Genomic DNA, 17,311 nt, shown 5'->3' with positions numbered 1-17,311 from the left:
AGTCCTCCCAGACTGCCATAAATAAATTTGTATAACTTGGCGTGAATTTTGTGGCCATGGCGGTATCGGTTAACTGAAAATAAAATGTGTTTTCAAAGAAAAAATTGTTGTGCGTTACAATAAAATTTATAGCATTTAAAAAGAACTCGATCTGCTCTGGTAAAATGTTGCCTTTTGTTAAAATATATCTGACTGCATTTAGACCTGCTTCATGTTGGATAATGGTGTACAGTGAAATGACATCTAGAGTTGCTAATATATATAGTAGTTGGATTCCCATTTTGTGTTTTCCAAGATTTGAATAACTTGTGTGGTTTCAGATAGCTGGGTAGTTTTCTGGACAAATGGTTGTAGAAAGCGGCCTATCAGTTGGGATAAGTTGGAGGTTAATGAATCTATTCCAGAGACTATGGGGCAGCCGGGGGGGGGGGGGGGGGGGGGGAGGGGGTTAGTGGAATTGAGAGGATAATGCATCATCACATCACATCATCACATAGTATTTTAAGATCTTTACTATACTTGGTTGTGGGGTCTTACGATAATTTTGTATAGGTATTTATATCAGGCAATTGTCTGACACATTCTTGCTTCTTGCTATCTATCTGTGTCTAGAATTACAATTCTACCATCCTTGTCCGCAAGGCGGATAGTAATTCCTTCATTTTTCTGTAAATCAGAAATACCTATTTTTTCTATATAAGAGATATAGTTCTTTTTAAAAATGGGTTTCAGTTTTCTAATGTCAGACTCCACAGCCTATTTAACCCCGCCAGGACCAAGGGTGTATGGCACTCACTCACGTCATGGGACTTAAGGACCAAAGGCATACCTGTACACCCTCGGCATTTCAGCTCACCGCCAGTAACCGGACGGTGAAGGGAATGGGGTGCCTGCTGAAATCGTTCAGCAGGAATCCCTTGCCTACGCCTGGGGGTCCTGAGATTCAATTCAGACGGGCGATCTGCAGCGATTCCAGGTCATGCAGTGACCCAGAAAATAAGGAAGATTGGGCTGTTCAAGACAGCCCCGATCCTCCTGAAGGGATAGATGTGAGGTGGCAGGGGTACCACCCCTCCTAACCCTTCTATTGGTTGGTCAGAAGCGACCGAGCAATAGCAGATTGGGGGCGGGGGGTTTAAAGTTCAGTTCCTCCGTTCTGCCCACCCTTGGTAGTCCGTGCAGTGCGGGGGAACTGTGCTGTGAGCGGCGGCGGAGGCATGCTGGGATTTGTAGTTTTGCAAGATTTAGAGGGGTACAGTTTGGAGATCACTGTGCAGTGGTCTCTAAACTGTGGCCCTCTAGATCTTGCAAAACTACAACACCCAGCATGCCCACACAGCAGTTTTCTGTCTGGGCATGCTGGGATTTTTAGTTATGTAACATCTAGAGGGCCACAGTTTGGAGATCACTGTGCGGTGGTCTCTAAACCATGGCCCTCAAAGTCTTGCAAAACTACAACTCTCAGCATGCATGAACAACAAAAGGCTGTCTCAGCATGCTATGAGTTGTAGTTGCGTGCCTCCAGCTGTTGTATAACTACAACTCCCAGCTTGCCCTTCGGCGATCAGTATATGCTGGGAGTTGTAGTTTTGCAACAGCTGGAGGCACACTGTTTGGAAAATACTGTGTTAGGTAACAGAACCTAAAGAGTTAAAAAGACCAGCACATCTAACACCACTCTGTTTACAATGTTAGTCGCTCATAAGGCGCACTCTTATGACCCTTATCTCAGCATATCTGCAGTATATACCGTGCTAGGTGTTAGTGCTGTTATTAAAACACTTCTACAGTACCCCCCTAACATGTTTCGCCACTATGTGTGACGTCCTCAGAGGATGTACTTCATGCACTTCAGAAGAGAAGGAGCACTATTGGGCTTTTGGAGAGAAAATTTGTCCGAAATTGAAGGCCATATGTGTTTACAAAGCCCCCATGGTGCCAGAACAATGGAATCCCCCACATCCCTCACGTAATGTAATAAGGGGTACAATGAGCATTTACGCCCCACAGGTGTCTCACAGATTGTTGGAACAGTGGTCCGTGAAAATGAAAAATTTAATTTTTCATTTGCACGGCCCACTGTTCCAAAGATGCTCACTGCACACCTTATTAAATTCTGTGAGGGGTGTAGTTTCCAAAATGGGGTCACATGTGGGGGGTTCCATTGTTATGGCACCATGGGGGCTTTGTAAACACACATAGCCTTCAATTACGGACAAATTTTCTCTCCAAAAGCCCAATGGCGCTCCTTCTCTTTTTCACTAGAATGCTGGCTTTTCATTCCCCAAATTTAACATTTTTACAAGGGGTAATAGGAGAAAATAGGAGATATATGTATCCTTTGGATTACTTTAGATTCGGAGGAGTATGGTGATCAGCGTTTTTTTGGTTTAATGTTAATAAAATGGTTAACAAGCACTTTTGGGGGGAGTGTTTTTTTGGAATTTTTTTTAAACATGTGTTTTTTTTATTTACGTTACAGGCTTAGTAGTGGAAGCTGGTCTTATAGACAGAATCCATTACTGAGACGGGCTTAGCGTTAGCCACAAAAACTGCTAGCACTAACCCCAAATTATTTACCCAGTACCCACCGCCACAGAGGTGCTGGGAGGAGCCAACAGGCCCGGGGCGTCAAAAATGGCACGCCTAGTCGGTAACAGGCTTGCATTACTTAGGCTGGGGAGGGCCAGTAACAATGGTCCTCACCCACCCTGGTAACGTCAGGCTGTTGCTGCTTGGTTGGTATTTGGCTGAGAATAAAAACAGGGGGAATCCTATGCTTTTTTTTTTTTTTTTGCACAAATATTTTTCCCCATATTTTTATTTTCAGCCAAATACCAACCAAGCAGCAACAGCCTAACGTTACCAGTAACCTCCCCAGCCTAAATAACACCATCCTTTTACCGTCTATGCACAGGAATGCCATTTTTGGCGCTCTGGGTCTGTTGGTACCGGCTCTTCACGGCACCCCTGTGGTGGAGGGTACCGGGGTAATAATTGAGGGTTAGCGCTAGCTGTTTTTGGTGCTAACACTAAGCCCTGCCTTAGTAATGGATTTCATCTATAAGAAAGCTTCCACTACTAAGCCTGTCAAGTAAATAAAAAAAAAATAAAAAACACAACACATTTAAAAAAAATTATTCCAAAAAAATACTCCCCCACAAGCCCTTGTTAACCATTTTATTAACATTAAACGGAAATAAAAAAATGCTGGTCATCGATGCAGTCCACCGAATCTGAAGTAGTCCACAGGATACACGGATCTGAAATGAGAAAAATAAAATAAAAATAAGAAAAATAGGTTAATACATTTATTGTCACCCGCCCGTGCATCTCCCGTGCCGCACGCCTACAACTCCCAGCATGCCCTTACAGTAAGGGCATGCTGGGAGTTGTAGTCATGTGGTGTGGGAGATGTGCAGGCGAGCGACAAGCTTGTCACCTACCCCTCGATGCACAACTACAAATCCCAGCATGCCCTTACAGTAAGGACATGCTGGGAGTTGTAGTTGTGCGGCAGGTGACAAGCTTGTCACCGGCCTCCGCCGCAAAACTACAACTCCCAGCAAGCCCTTACTGTAAGGGCATGTTGGGAGTTGTAGTTCTGCAAGCCAGGGAAGCAGGCGGTAATGCGTTCCACTCCCTGGCCCACAGTAATCACAAAATCATTGAAAATTTGAAATTACAGTAAACTATGATGTGCCTGCAGCTGCTCGGGCTCCCCCTTACAGTGAGAGGGCATGCTGGAAGTTGTAGTCTTGAAGCGGGGGGAGATGTGCGGCGCGAGCGGGTGGGGGACAATGGGGGATGTAAAGCAGTGTCCCTGCCCCCTCATTAAGTTAGATAGATTAGGGGGGATAGCATCAGATTGAGCCCGGGCGGTTGCAGAGTGATGCCATCCTGGGCTCCCTTTAACATATGATGGAGCCGCTGAGTTTCTATATTCCATACTGTAATATCAAATTTCCCGCCGGGTCCCGTGATTGGCTGCTCGGTCCCGGCCAATCAGACCGGACCCCGCGGGAAATGTGAAATTACAGTAGAGACTAGAAAAACTCTGCGGCACCAAGGTAGGTTAAAAGGAGCCAGGGCTGTCATCATGCTGCAGCTGCCCGGGCTCCATCTGATGCTATCCCCGCTACCCTAACTTAATGACGAGGACACTAATTTACATCCCTCCCCTTGTCTTCCACCTCACTTTAAGGGCATGCTGGTAGTTGTAGTCTTGCAACAGTTAACAGACAGTTGGGAGATGTGCAGCATGGACGGGTGGGAGACAAGCAGGGGGATGTAAATCAGTGTCCCCGTCATTAAGTTAGGGTAGCGGGGAGAAAATAAGACGGAGCCCGAGCGGCTGCAGAGCGAGGCCAGCCTGGGTTCCTTTGTACAGTTGTTAAATCATATTTCCCGCTGGAGCTGTGATCACAGCTGCCAGCGGGAAATAATAGAAAATTTTCTCTCAAAAGCTGTTTTGTAGACCAGCTCCGTGCTGGCTTACATTTACAGAGTTTTTGAGGAGTTTTGTGCGACTTTCGCACTTGATAAATCCATGACCACTGCAAAGTGAAAAATGAAATTCAGTTTGGTAAGCTCTTTTGCTTACAGCCAAATGTCGCACAAAAGGTCGGATGTGCACCTAAGAAAATTTTTGTGCGACATTTGGCTGTAAGCAAAAAGCTACAAAAGCTTACCAAACTGAATTTCCTTTTTCACTTTGCAGTGGTCATGGATTTATCAAGTGCGAAAGTCACACAAAAAGTCGCAACTCCTCAAAAACTCTAAATCCCTTGATAAATCTCCTCCCTTACGGATCCACTTCTGCCTTTGGCTCAAAAACTGCAGTGGCAGTATTCCAAAAACTGCCAGAAAAAAAAACCAAGTGCAAACTTAGCCTGTGGTGTCACCTTATCAGGAATGTGTTCTCACAATAAGGGTGCATTCACACCATGTTTTTGCAATACAGTTCTAGTATTCGTTTCAATGTGAAAACTGTACAGAACCATATTGAAAACCATATGCCAAACGATGCATCCGGTTGTATCTGTTTTGCGTCTTGTACTGTATTGTCCTTTTTTTCCCGTACCCCAAACCGAAGCCTACCACGGTTTTGGTCCGGGTGAAAAAACTTATGTTTTTTTTTTTTTAACATGGGAGTCTTTGGGAACCGTACAGAACTGTATGTGTGTAGGGTTCCATCCAGTTTGCACCATACATACGTTTTTTTTTTCTAAGAATTTCAATCAAACAAGTGAAACTTTATTCATAATGGAGTGAAAAGTTTAAAACTTCTACAGTTTTTTCTTAACCCCTTAAGGACTCAGGGTTTTTCAGTTTTTGCACTTTCGTTTTTTCCTCCTAACCTTTTAAAAATCATAACCCTTTCAATTTTCCACCTAAAAATCCATATTATGGCTTATTTTTTGCACCACCAATTCTACGTTGCAGTGACATTAGGCATTTTACCCAAAAATTCACGGCGAAACGGAAAAAAAATCATTGTGCGACAAAATTGAAGAAAAACGCCATTTTGTAAATTTGGGGGCTTCAGTTTCTACGTAGTACATTTTTCAGTAAAAATGACACCTTATCTTTATTCTGTAGGTCCATACGATTAAAATGATACCCTACTTATATAGGTTGCATTTTGTCGCACTTCTGGAAAAAATCATAACTACATGCAGGAAAATGTATACGTTTAAAAATGTCATCTTCTGACCCCTATAACTTTTTTATTTTTCCACGTACAGGGCGGTATGAGGACTCATTTTTTTGCGCCATGATCTGAAGTTTTTATCGGTACGATAAAATTTTTGTTTTGATTGGACTTTTTGATCACTTTTTATTCATTTTTTAATGGTATAAAAAGTGACCAAAAAGACGCTTTTCTGGACTTTGGAATTTTTTTGCGTGTACGCCATTGACTGTGCAGTTTAATTAATGATATATTTTTATAGTTCGGACATTTACGCATGCGGCAATTCCACATATGTTTTTTTATTTACACTGTTTTATATTTTTTTTTTATGGGAAAAGGGGGGTGATTCAAACTTTTATTAGGGAAGGGGTTAAATGACCTTTATTAACACTTTTTTTTTGCAGTGTTATAGCTCCCATAGGGACCTATAACACTGCACACACTGATCTTTCATGCTGATCACTGGTGTGTATTAACACGCCTGTGATCAGTGTTATCGGCGCTTGACTGCTCCTGCCTGGATCTCAGGCACGGAGCAGTCATTCATCGATCGGACACCGAGGAGGCAGGTAAGGTCCCTCCCGGTGTCCTGTTAGCTGTTCAGGACGCCGCAATTTCACCGCGGCGGTCCCGAACAGCCCAACTGAGCAGCCAGGTCACTTTCACTTCAGACGCGGCGGTCAGCTTTGATTGCCGCGTCTGAAGGGTTAATACAGGGCATCACTGCGTTCGGTGATGTCCTGTATTAGCTGCGGGTCCTGGCCGTTGATAGCCGCCGGGACGGACTCGATATGACGCGGGGACACCGCAGCATATCGCGGGAGCCAGCGGAGGACGTAAATATACGTCCTGCGTCGTTAAGGAGTTAAAAAGCGGATGCAACCGGACATAATTTTTCAAACCACATACGGTTATTAACTGTATACGGGTTAAAATTTGTACACAAGTTTTGATACAGTTTAGTCCGGTTTTGAGGAATCCGTTTTTCATCAAAAACCTGATATGGGGACTGTATTGCAGAATAACTCTTGACCCATGAGATCAGATCTACTGTTTAGTACACACAGCAAAACCTTTTAGAGGCCAACCAAATTTGCACAAAATGTGGCCTTCTCAAAGAATGCATAATAAATGTAGAAAATAGAAATGTGTCCTGGGTAAGGGGGTTGTCTGGACAGGTTTGACTGTGTAGAAACCATGAGGCACCCCATGACTGCTGAGAATCCTGTCACAGATAAGGCGCACAATCTCTTCCCGCCAATATGACTCTGGCCAAGCAGGGGCCACTGTGAGGAGCCCAGAAATAAGGTTTCTAGAATAATGGTGTGAGCGGGGATTGTAATGCAGTAGAAGTGATTTCTTTCCTCCCCTTGACATGCAGTTTTCTCCTCCCCACTTTCTCAACGTCATATGATCCAATAGTGAATTGGTTGTAATAGAATTACATGCACGGACTAGACGAAAGCCAAAAATCTCGATCTTTGTATGAATTAGACGGCACTGCGGAGGACATGGCAGGCACAAAGCCCACAAGATGCGGGGGGAAACGTGAGAGCCGTGCACAGTGAGTGAGGCACCAAGCCCTGGACTATTATTCCCTGTATAACTGTCTATCCCTGCTCGCTGGGAGAAGGTCCGCCATATTCTGCCTTACCACGCCCGGGGAGCAGAGCCATTGAAAAGGCTGGCAGAGGAAATGATTGCAGGCGCACACTGTGAACGCCACCGACAAGACACGGGCACTGTGCAGGCAGGATAGGGGCTTTTGAACAGAAATAATAAACCTGAGGCCGATCACCGAGAGACGACGAAAGAATCGAAGATCGGGAGGAAGAGAAAATGTGTGAGAGGGGGAAGGGCACAAGCTGTTAGCGCTATCGGGGGCTTCCCAGTCATCCGCAGCCGCCTTACAACAGGAAAGATCGGAAGAGCCTGGGACCAGCCCCGCTGCACGTCTGCCCATATCTAGCGCCTTTTCCCATGGATGTCACCATGTTGTTTGGTTCATGGTTCTAGAGGAGGCGGAGTTGGAGCAGTCTAGTGACAGCAGATCGGGTGTTAGGTGTCCCCTGTACACGGGCAGCGCCCACCCACTTTAGGGTGCCATCAGATCAGCCGGGGGCACCTGAGTCTGAGGGGAACCACAAGTCACAGCATTATTTGACACCGCCTACCCCGCCTCTTTACAAGGAGAAGAAGCGGCAGTAGCAGGTCTGTGACTTGCAGGGTGGGGGTCTGTCTCTTCCCAGCACCACCACCAGCTTTCAGGAGACATGACTCTGGAGTCCATCATGGCGTGCTGCCTCAGTGAGGAGGCCAAGGAAGCTCGAAGGATCAACGACGAGATCGAAAGGCAGCTTCGCCGAGACAAGAGGGACGCCCGCCGGGAGCTCAAGCTGCTGCTGCTGGGTGAGTGTTTGTGCCCGCCGGGCGCGGAAGGGTTGTGCCAATTCCTGCATACACATGTGTACTCCTCCCAGCTTCATGTGTGTGCCCATTCATCCCACATAGGCTTGAGTGTGAGCCCCTGCTGTCAGTGCTGGGCACAGGCCTTATTATCCGGATGTCCCTATAATCCATCTTGTGTACACACCCCATCCATCCATCCATCCTGCTCTGTGTGTATTCTCATATATAGGGAGACTGGCTGCAGTCAGTGACACCTCAGGCCTCACATTTCTGGTGGATTGGCTAACCATTACATTCCTCTGTCTCCGCCATATATTGCCATTTTATGGATCACGGATGGAGGCATAGCCAAGATTCTCATATGCGCTGTAGGGCATTTCACACTATGGATCATCGCAACCTCCAAAAGATGACATCTTAACCCTGTCTTAAATCACATCCACACTGTCATACAGTACATATGACCCAATGTGATATAGGATGGAAGGGATTTTGTGATTAGGTTATCTAGGGCATCACTACCACAATCCCATGCATAGATTTGCTATATTCTATATGGATGTGCAGTATTCTGTATACTAGATTGCTTTTGACTGCAGATGATGTATCTGGAAAAAGCATTGCAAGAGAACAATAAATGTCTTATATGCGGTTGCCGTTTTCAGAATAATGAGTCAGATGTATTGATCTAGTCTTGTGTGTAACATATATGTACATTAATGTTACAGTAAAGATGGATGGTCTGCGAGTAACCAACGTTAAGTGATGATGATCAAAATGGAGCTGAGCATGCTCTGCTAATGCATTGCATTTATGGCCTTGCTGTTGAGTGAAGCATCCAGAAATGCTTTCATTCATGGAATCGTCTTTATACAGTGCAATAATAACTACTGTAACCATGCTTAGGTCACATTCCGACCTTAGGTGTCATGGACTGGGCGCTACACGAACCACAGAGTGATCAAACCAGTGTATGGAATAGCAGATTTGTAGTCAATACTGTTTACACCAGGAGAGACAAAATTGATGGCTGTATGTGTGTCCCGTAAAATCATGTTGTGTATGTGTCAGACTAGCAGGTTGGCAGCATCTGACAAACCCTAGATGGGTGCACATTCACTACCAGTCTTCTTCCCAAGTCCTTACTGCACTATTGGCCATGTATACCCCTCTTGAGTGACTCCAAAACCACTTATTTTCTTTATCTAGTCATGTATTTGACCCAGTCTACAGTATATTCAGTCTATTATTGGCCATAATGAGATAACAAGTGTTTTATTTTTATTTTTATTGTTGCCAAAACAAGCAGGTGCCATATCAAAAAAGACAGATGAATAGGTCAGTAACCTTTTTAGGAGTTTTCATTTTTGACACATGTAAATGAGAAATGCTTTGCTTAAACTTCCTAGACATCACCTCACATAATGCAAGTCTATGGGACCATCTAGGTCACACAGACACAGAGCAGTCAGACCCTGACCGAAACATTTCACTTGTCTCTAGGACATGACAAAAAGATAGACTTTAATGGCCTGAACAAAGTCAGCTAGTGACTTTGTTAGTTAAAGGAGATATCCAGTGGTGAACAACTTATCCCCTATCCTAAGGATAGGGGATAAGTTGCAGATCGCGGGGGGGTCCGACCGCTGGGGCCCCCCGCGATCTCCTGTACGGAGCCCCGACAGCCCGCGGGAAGGGGGCGTGTCGACCTCCACACGAAGCGGTGGCCGACACGCCCGCTCAATACAACTCTATGGCCGAGCCGGAGCGCTGCCTTCAGCAATCTCCGGCTCAGCCATAGAGATGTATTGAGGGGGCGTGTCGGCCGCTGCTTCGCGCGGTGGTCGACACCCGCTATCTGTCCAGAGAGCCTGGCCCCCGTACAGAGAGATCGCAGGGGGCCCCAGCAGTCGGACCCCCCGCGATCTCAAACTTATGCCCTATCCTTAGGATAGGGGATATGTTTTTCACCACTGGACAACCCCTTTTAATTTTCTGAGAATTTGCCAGTTTTGTATTGGACCTAAAAGCATGGCTTAGTACAGTTTTAAAGGGGTACTCCACTGGAAAATATATATATATATATATATATATATATATATATATTAGGGATGTAAGAAAAATCGATTCTCGCGATAATCGCGATTTTTCATTTGCCGATACAGAATCGATTCAAAATATTTTTGAATCGATTCTTTTAGGGATGTGGAATTTTTAATAAAACGCACTTTCTCTTACCTGCCAACGAGCCCGCGGAGCTCCGGTACAGGTGTTCGGTCCCCGGGCTGTATTCTTCTTACTTCCTGTTAGTCCGGCACGTCACATGGAGCTTCAGCCTATCACCAGCCGCAGCGATGTCCCGCCTCCGCTGGTGATAGGCTGAAGCTCCATGTGACGTGCCGGACTAACAGGAAGTAAGAAGAATACAGCCCGGGGACCGAACACCTGTACCGGACTGTACCGGAGCTCCGCGGGCTCGTTGGCAGGTAAGAGAAAGTGTGTTTTATTTTATTTTGCAGCCCGCACGGGATAACATGAGAAAAGTGAGCACCGGAGTACTAGATCGCCGCTGTCAAAGCTGACAGCGGCGTCTATTGGGATCTATGAATGCTCCCAGGTGGGCGATATATCGCGATGTATCGTCACCTAGACGGTATCGCGATATATCGAATCGCCACACTGGTATCGCGATTCAAATCGAATCGCCAAATTCTTGGCGATTCACACCCCTAATATATATATATATATATATATATATATATATATATATATATATATATATATATATATATATATATTTTTTTTTTTTTAAATCAACTGGTGCCAGAAAGTTAAACATATTTGTAAATTACTTCAATTAAAAAATCTTAATCTTTCCAGTACTTATCAGACCACAATGCTCTCTGCTGACACCTCTGTCCATTTCAGGAACTGTCCAGAGTAGGAACAAATCCCCATAGAAAACATATCCTGCTCTGGACAGTTACTGACATGGACAGAGATGTCAGCAGAGAGCACTGTGGTCAGGCAGAAAGGAAATTCAAAAATAAAAGAACTAGGGATCGACCGATTATCGGGTTGGCGGATATTCACGATTTTGGACGTTATCGGCAATTACCTTGCCGATAATCCAATAATGCCCTGCCCCCCACAAAGCCGAAAGGAGAAATAGCCGATAACTTCTACCAGAATATCGGTATAAGTTATCGGCTATCGGCCTGAAAGGCCACAGATTATCGGTGTCGGCCCTAAAAAATCAATATTGGTCGATCCCTACAAAGAACTTCCTGTGAATAATACAGCAGCTAATAAGTACTAGAAGCATTACGGTTTTTCATAGAAGTAATATACAAATCTGTTAAACTTTCTGGCACCAGTTGATTAAAAAAAATAATAGATTTTCCAGTGGAGTACCCCTTTAACCTCTTAAGGATGCAGGGTGTACCTGTACGCCCTGCGCCCAGTCCCGGCCTATAACGCGTCCTAGCAGGTCGGTCCCGGCGGCTAATGAAAGCCAGGACCTAATGGGCTAATAGTGTGCGGCACCGATCGTTGTGCCGCTCACTATTAACCCTTAATGCAGCGTCTAAAGTAACAAAGATACACTCCCGGCAGCTCAGTGGGGCTGATCGGGACCATCGCAGTGAAATTGTGATATCCCGATCAGCTTGGATGCAGCAGAAGGGTGCCTTACCTGCCTCTTGAAATCCAGGCTTGAGCAATCGACCTCCGATAACACTGATCATAGCCATGTTAATGCACTGCAATGATCTGTGTAGCAGATCAGTGTGTGCAGTGCTATAGCCACTAGAGGGGGCTATAACACTGCAAAAATAAAAGTGTGACAAAAAAGTAAAAAAAATATAATTTAACCAAATTACCTCCCCCCCCCTTTTTCCATTAAAAATTAACATATGTGGTATCACCGTGTGCGAAAATATCAGAACTCTAAATATATATCGCTAATTAAACCGCACAGTCAATGGCGTACACGCAAAAAAATTCCAAAGTATTTTTGGTCACTTTTTATATCATGAAAACATTTATAAAAAACAATCAAAAAGTCAGATTAATACAAAAATGGTAGCGCTTTAAACTTCAGATCATGTCGCAAAAAATTAGCCCTCATACTACCCCGTACGTGGAAAAATAAAAAAGTTATAGGGGTCAAAAGATGACAATTTTAAACATATACATTTTCGTGCATGTAGTTATGATTTTTTCCAGAAGTGCGACAACATCAAACCTATATAAGTAGGGTATCATTTTAATCATATGGACCTACAGAATAAAGAGATGTCGTTTTTACCAAAAAATGCACTGTGTAGAAACAGAAGCCCCCAAAAGTTACAAAATTGTGTTTTTTCTTCAATTTTGTGGGACAATGAATTTTTTTTTCCAGTTCGCCAGTCGCTGCATAGTAGAATTGGTGGTGCAAAAAATAAGCCATAACATGGAATTTTAGGTGCAAAATTGAAAGGGTTATGATTTTTAAAAGGTAAGGAAGAAAAAAGATGGAAATACCCTGAGTCCTTAAGGGGTTAAGGTCCCAGTCTAAACATGCTGGCTATGTTTGAACTGAAAAGGTCTCTGGGGCCTGTTCCTCTCTGTACATGTGTAGCTTCGGCATCCAATTTGGCAGTAAGCTGACGTATCCGGGAAACAGAGAGGCAAACTGTGATGTGGCCCAATCCCTATACTGCATTCAGACAACTGCAGGCTGTGTTGCAGATTTCACCCCTATACATTGAAATGGTGAGAATCTGCCACCAGGATTGTCATGAAGTGGATAACACCAGAGGGCTTGACAGATATGCTAAGAATCTAGGAGCCAGGATGCTGCAGGTGACGAAATGGGATGATCAGTCACTAGTGTCTCCTTATCTCTCCCTGTCACAGTTATTACTGTCCCCTCATCTCCCCCTGTGTGTCAATTAATAATGTCCCTCATCTCCCCTCCCCCTTGTGTCTCATCTGTTTAAGGCTGCATTCACACCTCTTTTTTTACGTTACGGAATCCGGCTTGGGGAGGGGCAAACCGGGCTCTTTCGTACCCCAGCCAGACCAGTGCGGTTTCCTGACCGGACCTAAAACCGTAGTATACTACGGTTTTAGGTCCGGTTACAAAACCGGATACGGGTCAAAAATGAGCTGACCGGAGTCACCGTTTGACTCTGGCCGGCTCATTAAAGTAAATGGATTTCAGCGCTGGTCCGGCTGGGGTACGGGATCGCCTGGTTTTCCCCTCCCCCAGCTGGATCTGGCACCCGTAACGTAAAAACAAGGTGTGAATGCAGCCTAAAAATGGTAAACTGTGTTTACTTGCCTGTGCCTCCATTCCCATGCTGATCCCCCTGTTCTGCTGTCATGCTGAACACCGGATGTCTTCGGTTGGCGCTCCGGTATACAGCAGCGGATGCCTTCAGTCTGCCATCTGGTGTCACATAATGGGCACAGCCTTGCTGACCATCACACCTAAGGCTGCTTTCACACTATAAAATTCATCCGTTTTAAAGATCCGTTTGATGTTCCGTGATGAAAACCCTGAAAATCGGCCATTAAACATCCGTTAGAAAATCTCATTATAGTCTATGGGATTTTTACATTATCCATTTTAATCCGTTATAGTCCATTATTAATAACGGACATTATTTTGTGACGGAGAATGAATAGAAGAAATAGTTCATGCACTATTTCTCCCGTTACTATCTTCCGTCACAAAATAGCGTCCGTTATTCATAACGGACTATAACGTATTAAAACGGATAATGTAAAAATCCCATAGACTAACTATAATGGGATTTTCTAACGGATGTTTAATGGCCGATTTTCAGGGTTTTCATCACGGAACATCAAACGTATCTTTAAAATGGATGAATTTTATAGTGTGAAAGCAGCCTAAGCCGCTGATTGACTGTGCCGACCACAGGCAAAATAGATCAGCGCAGGAATGGAGGTAAGAAATACTGTTTATTTTAATTTTTTTCCAAGGATGAACCGGGCTGACAAAATGTGGGCACTACCGTGAAATTCTTAATTACTATGGCGATTTGCACCTGTGATTTATCAAGCTCTGCTGTAACCCATGGCGGATTTTACCTGGGCACATTCTCAGGTTTAGGGGGGATTTACCATTGTCACCTGTGTGTAAATAAGGTTCTTTTAAAGGAGCAGATTAAAAATGGTAAATATAGGAGGAAACTTTGTTCACGTCACATTTGTCTATCCTGTTGAAAGGTCTGTTTTTTTTTTTCTTAACAAATCCTTGTTTAAAACAAAAAAAATAAAAAAAAAACACCTGGACAGATCTGTTTTTTTTTCTTTGGTACAACCAAGTCTGGGGCAACAGGGATGCTGCAGGGTTGGCATCTGGTTTTGGCATGTTATTTCTTAATGAAAATTGCAGTTAACTTCAACACCTATGCCAAAAAAGTCATGCAACACTTCCTGCTGGGTTCACTGCAGGGGAGATTCATGAAAACCAGTGTAAAGAAAGAATGGTACAGTTGCCAATAGCAACCAATTAGACTGCTTTTTTCATTTTTCACAGGCCTCTTTGAAAATGAAAGAAGCAATCTGATTGGCTGTTATTGGCAGCTCAGCAACTTTTCCTCTGGACAGGTTTTGATAAATCTCCCCCTGCATTTTCCCCAGAAACTGCTATGTTACAGGGGTTGTCTGCCAGGATTATTTTATTTTTTTAAAGGGGGGGACCTACCTGGTTTCTGATACAGCCCATTGATGTGTTTGTTACACATGGCACTTTGACTCCCCTGTTTCCACAGTATTTCCACATGCAATAAGAAGCCTTTCTCGCATTCTGCAGAAAAATTCTCTGCACGCTTTTCAGACAGAAATGTTTCTACATCATGTCAGTATATGCTGCAGATACACATAATCCAAAGCAGCAACTACAGAACAACTGGTGCAGATTTACATGTGGAAATACCGCAGAAAAAATATGTATCGGGTAATATTGAAAAGAAAAAAAATGCTATTGGGTAACTTTTGGGGGCTTCCGTTTCTACGCAGAGCACTTCTTAGTAAAAATTACACTATCTTTATTCTATAGGTCCATACAATTGCAACAATACTCGATTTATACAGGTTTTACTTTTGAAAAATAACTTTTTGAAAGGAAAGTAGTATGTTTTAAAATTTGTCCTCTTCTGACACCTATAACTTTTTTTTTTTTTTTATGTATACAGGGACGTGAGGGCTCATTTTTTGCGCAGTTATCTTTAGTTTTTATCAGTACCATTTTTGATAGGACTTTTTGATCACTTTTTATACATTTATCTTATGGTATAGGAAGTGACCAAAATTATATTAAATTCTGGACTGGTATTTTTTTTTTTTTTAATATACATCAGCAACCGTGTCATCCTCTATCTTCTTCTGGCTTTTGGTGCCGACTGTCACACTGCTAAGTTAATCACCGGCCGCAGCTATGTCCTTCCTAGGCTGGTGATGGGCTGAGCAGCAGTGTCATGTAATGGGCCCGGTTTTCTTCCTCGTGCTTGGCCTAATACATTACGCTGCCCCTCAGCCAAGGCAGGACATCGATGCGGTCGGCAATGAGCTGAGCTGCAATGTGACATGTGCGGCACTAAAAGCCAGAAGAAGACCGGGGTCGGAGTATGGGACTGCGATATCAGCAGCACCAGGGAATGGATTGAAGGTATAGTATAATATTTTTATTCCGGCAGCCCATGCATAATGGACAAAAGATTTCAAAAGTTCTCCTTTAATAGTTTTGCAATCATGTACACTAGAAGTTTGTGTATAGAACAAACGCCTACGATACACCAATGTGTTAAAGATTTTTTTTTTTAAATCAACTGGTGCCAGAAAGTTAAACAGATTTGTAAATTACTTCTATTAAAAAATCTTAATCCTTCCTGTACTTATTAGCTGCTGAATACTACAGCGGAAATTCTTTTCCGTTTGAAACACAGAGCTGTCTGCTGACATCATGAACACAGTGCTCTCTGCTGACATCTCTGTCCATTTTTAAGAACTGTCCAGGGTAAAAGGAAATCCCCATAACAAACATGCTGTTCTGGACAGAGATGTCAGCAGAGAGCACTGTGCTCGTAATGTCAGCGGACAGTTCTGTGTTTCAAATAGAAAAGAATTTCCGCTGTAGTATTCAGCAGCTAATAAGTACAGGAAGGATTAGGATTTTTTAATAGAAGTAATTTACAAATCTGTTTTAACTTTCTGGCACCAGTAGATTTAAAAAAAAGTTTTTCACCGGAGTACCCCTTTAAGGTACAGCTCAGCCACTAGCCTCCACTACGACTCGGACGAGACCGGACCCATGTCTCTTGTAATATGAACAAGAAGCAAGCAAAGTCCAGCGCAGTCTCGATGCAATACGTTTCTTTTTATTCAGCAATCAGCCAACATAGAGAGCAGATGACATGTTTTAGCCACAGTTTGTAGCCGTGGTAATACTTAGAATGACTAAGGCTACATACTGTGACCAAAAAGCGTCAGTAGTTCTCTATGTTGGCTGATTGCTGAATAAAAAGATGCGTATTGCATCAAGACTGCGCTGGACTTTGCTTGCTTCTTGTTTTGAACAAACCCCTATTATAACTTTTAAAGGGATTTTCTGGATGAAAAATGATTAATGGCCTAATGCAACACATCATCTTCCATTCACTTTAATGGCAACTGTACTGAAGTTACACAGAGCCACTACTACAGACAATGTACAGAGAGCTTTTTTTATTTCTAGTGCTGCTGCTATGTGATCAGCTGATCTGAGAGAGTGCTGGGTGTCTGTATCAGCTGTTGATGGCCTACCCTATGGATAGTCCGTCAATAATTTTAAACTTAATTTTGTCTTTTTTTATTTATTTTTGACAAAAAAAAAACACCAAGCAGATGCTAACTTGGTGGGCAATATGAAACAACAAACACAATTGTATTTTGGAATTTTTTTTATGTGTACGCCATTGACTTTGCGGTTTAATTAACAATATATTTTTGCAGTTCGGACATTTACACGTGTGGCGATACCACATATGTTTATTTACAGTTTTTTTCTTTTTTTTTTAATGGGAAAAGGGGGGTGATTCAAACTTTTATTAGAGAAGGGGTTAAATCACATTTATTAACACTTTCACTTCTTTTTTTGCAGTGTTATAGCTCACATAGAAGGCTATAACACTGCACACACTGATCTTTTACACTGAT

At 43.4% G+C, this 17,311-nt stretch overlaps 1 protein-coding gene across 1 annotated transcript in view; it reads left to right on the top strand.

Annotated features, from left to right (window-relative positions):
• Window positions 1–6,965: 6,965 nt before the first annotated feature.
• Window positions 6,966–17,311, top strand: part of LOC130275528 (guanine nucleotide-binding protein G(q) subunit alpha) — a 108,965-nt gene continuing 98,619 nt past the window's right edge. The window contains exon 1 of the mRNA XM_056523589.1: window positions 6,966–8,104. Within this exon, the coding sequence (XP_056379564.1) occupies window positions 7,969–8,104 (136 nt within the window). The 5' untranslated portion in view covers window positions 6,966–7,968. The remainder of the gene's footprint in view (window positions 8,105–17,311) is intronic.

This window comes from Hyla sarda, chromosome 1 (genome assembly GCF_029499605.1).
Source record: "Hyla sarda isolate aHylSar1 chromosome 1, aHylSar1.hap1, whole genome shotgun sequence".
Classification (NCBI taxonomy): Eukaryota; Metazoa; Chordata; class Amphibia; order Anura; family Hylidae; genus Hyla; species Hyla sarda.
Note: the sequence above shows the minus strand (reverse complement) of the source record. Positions and strands in the feature narration are given on the sequence as shown.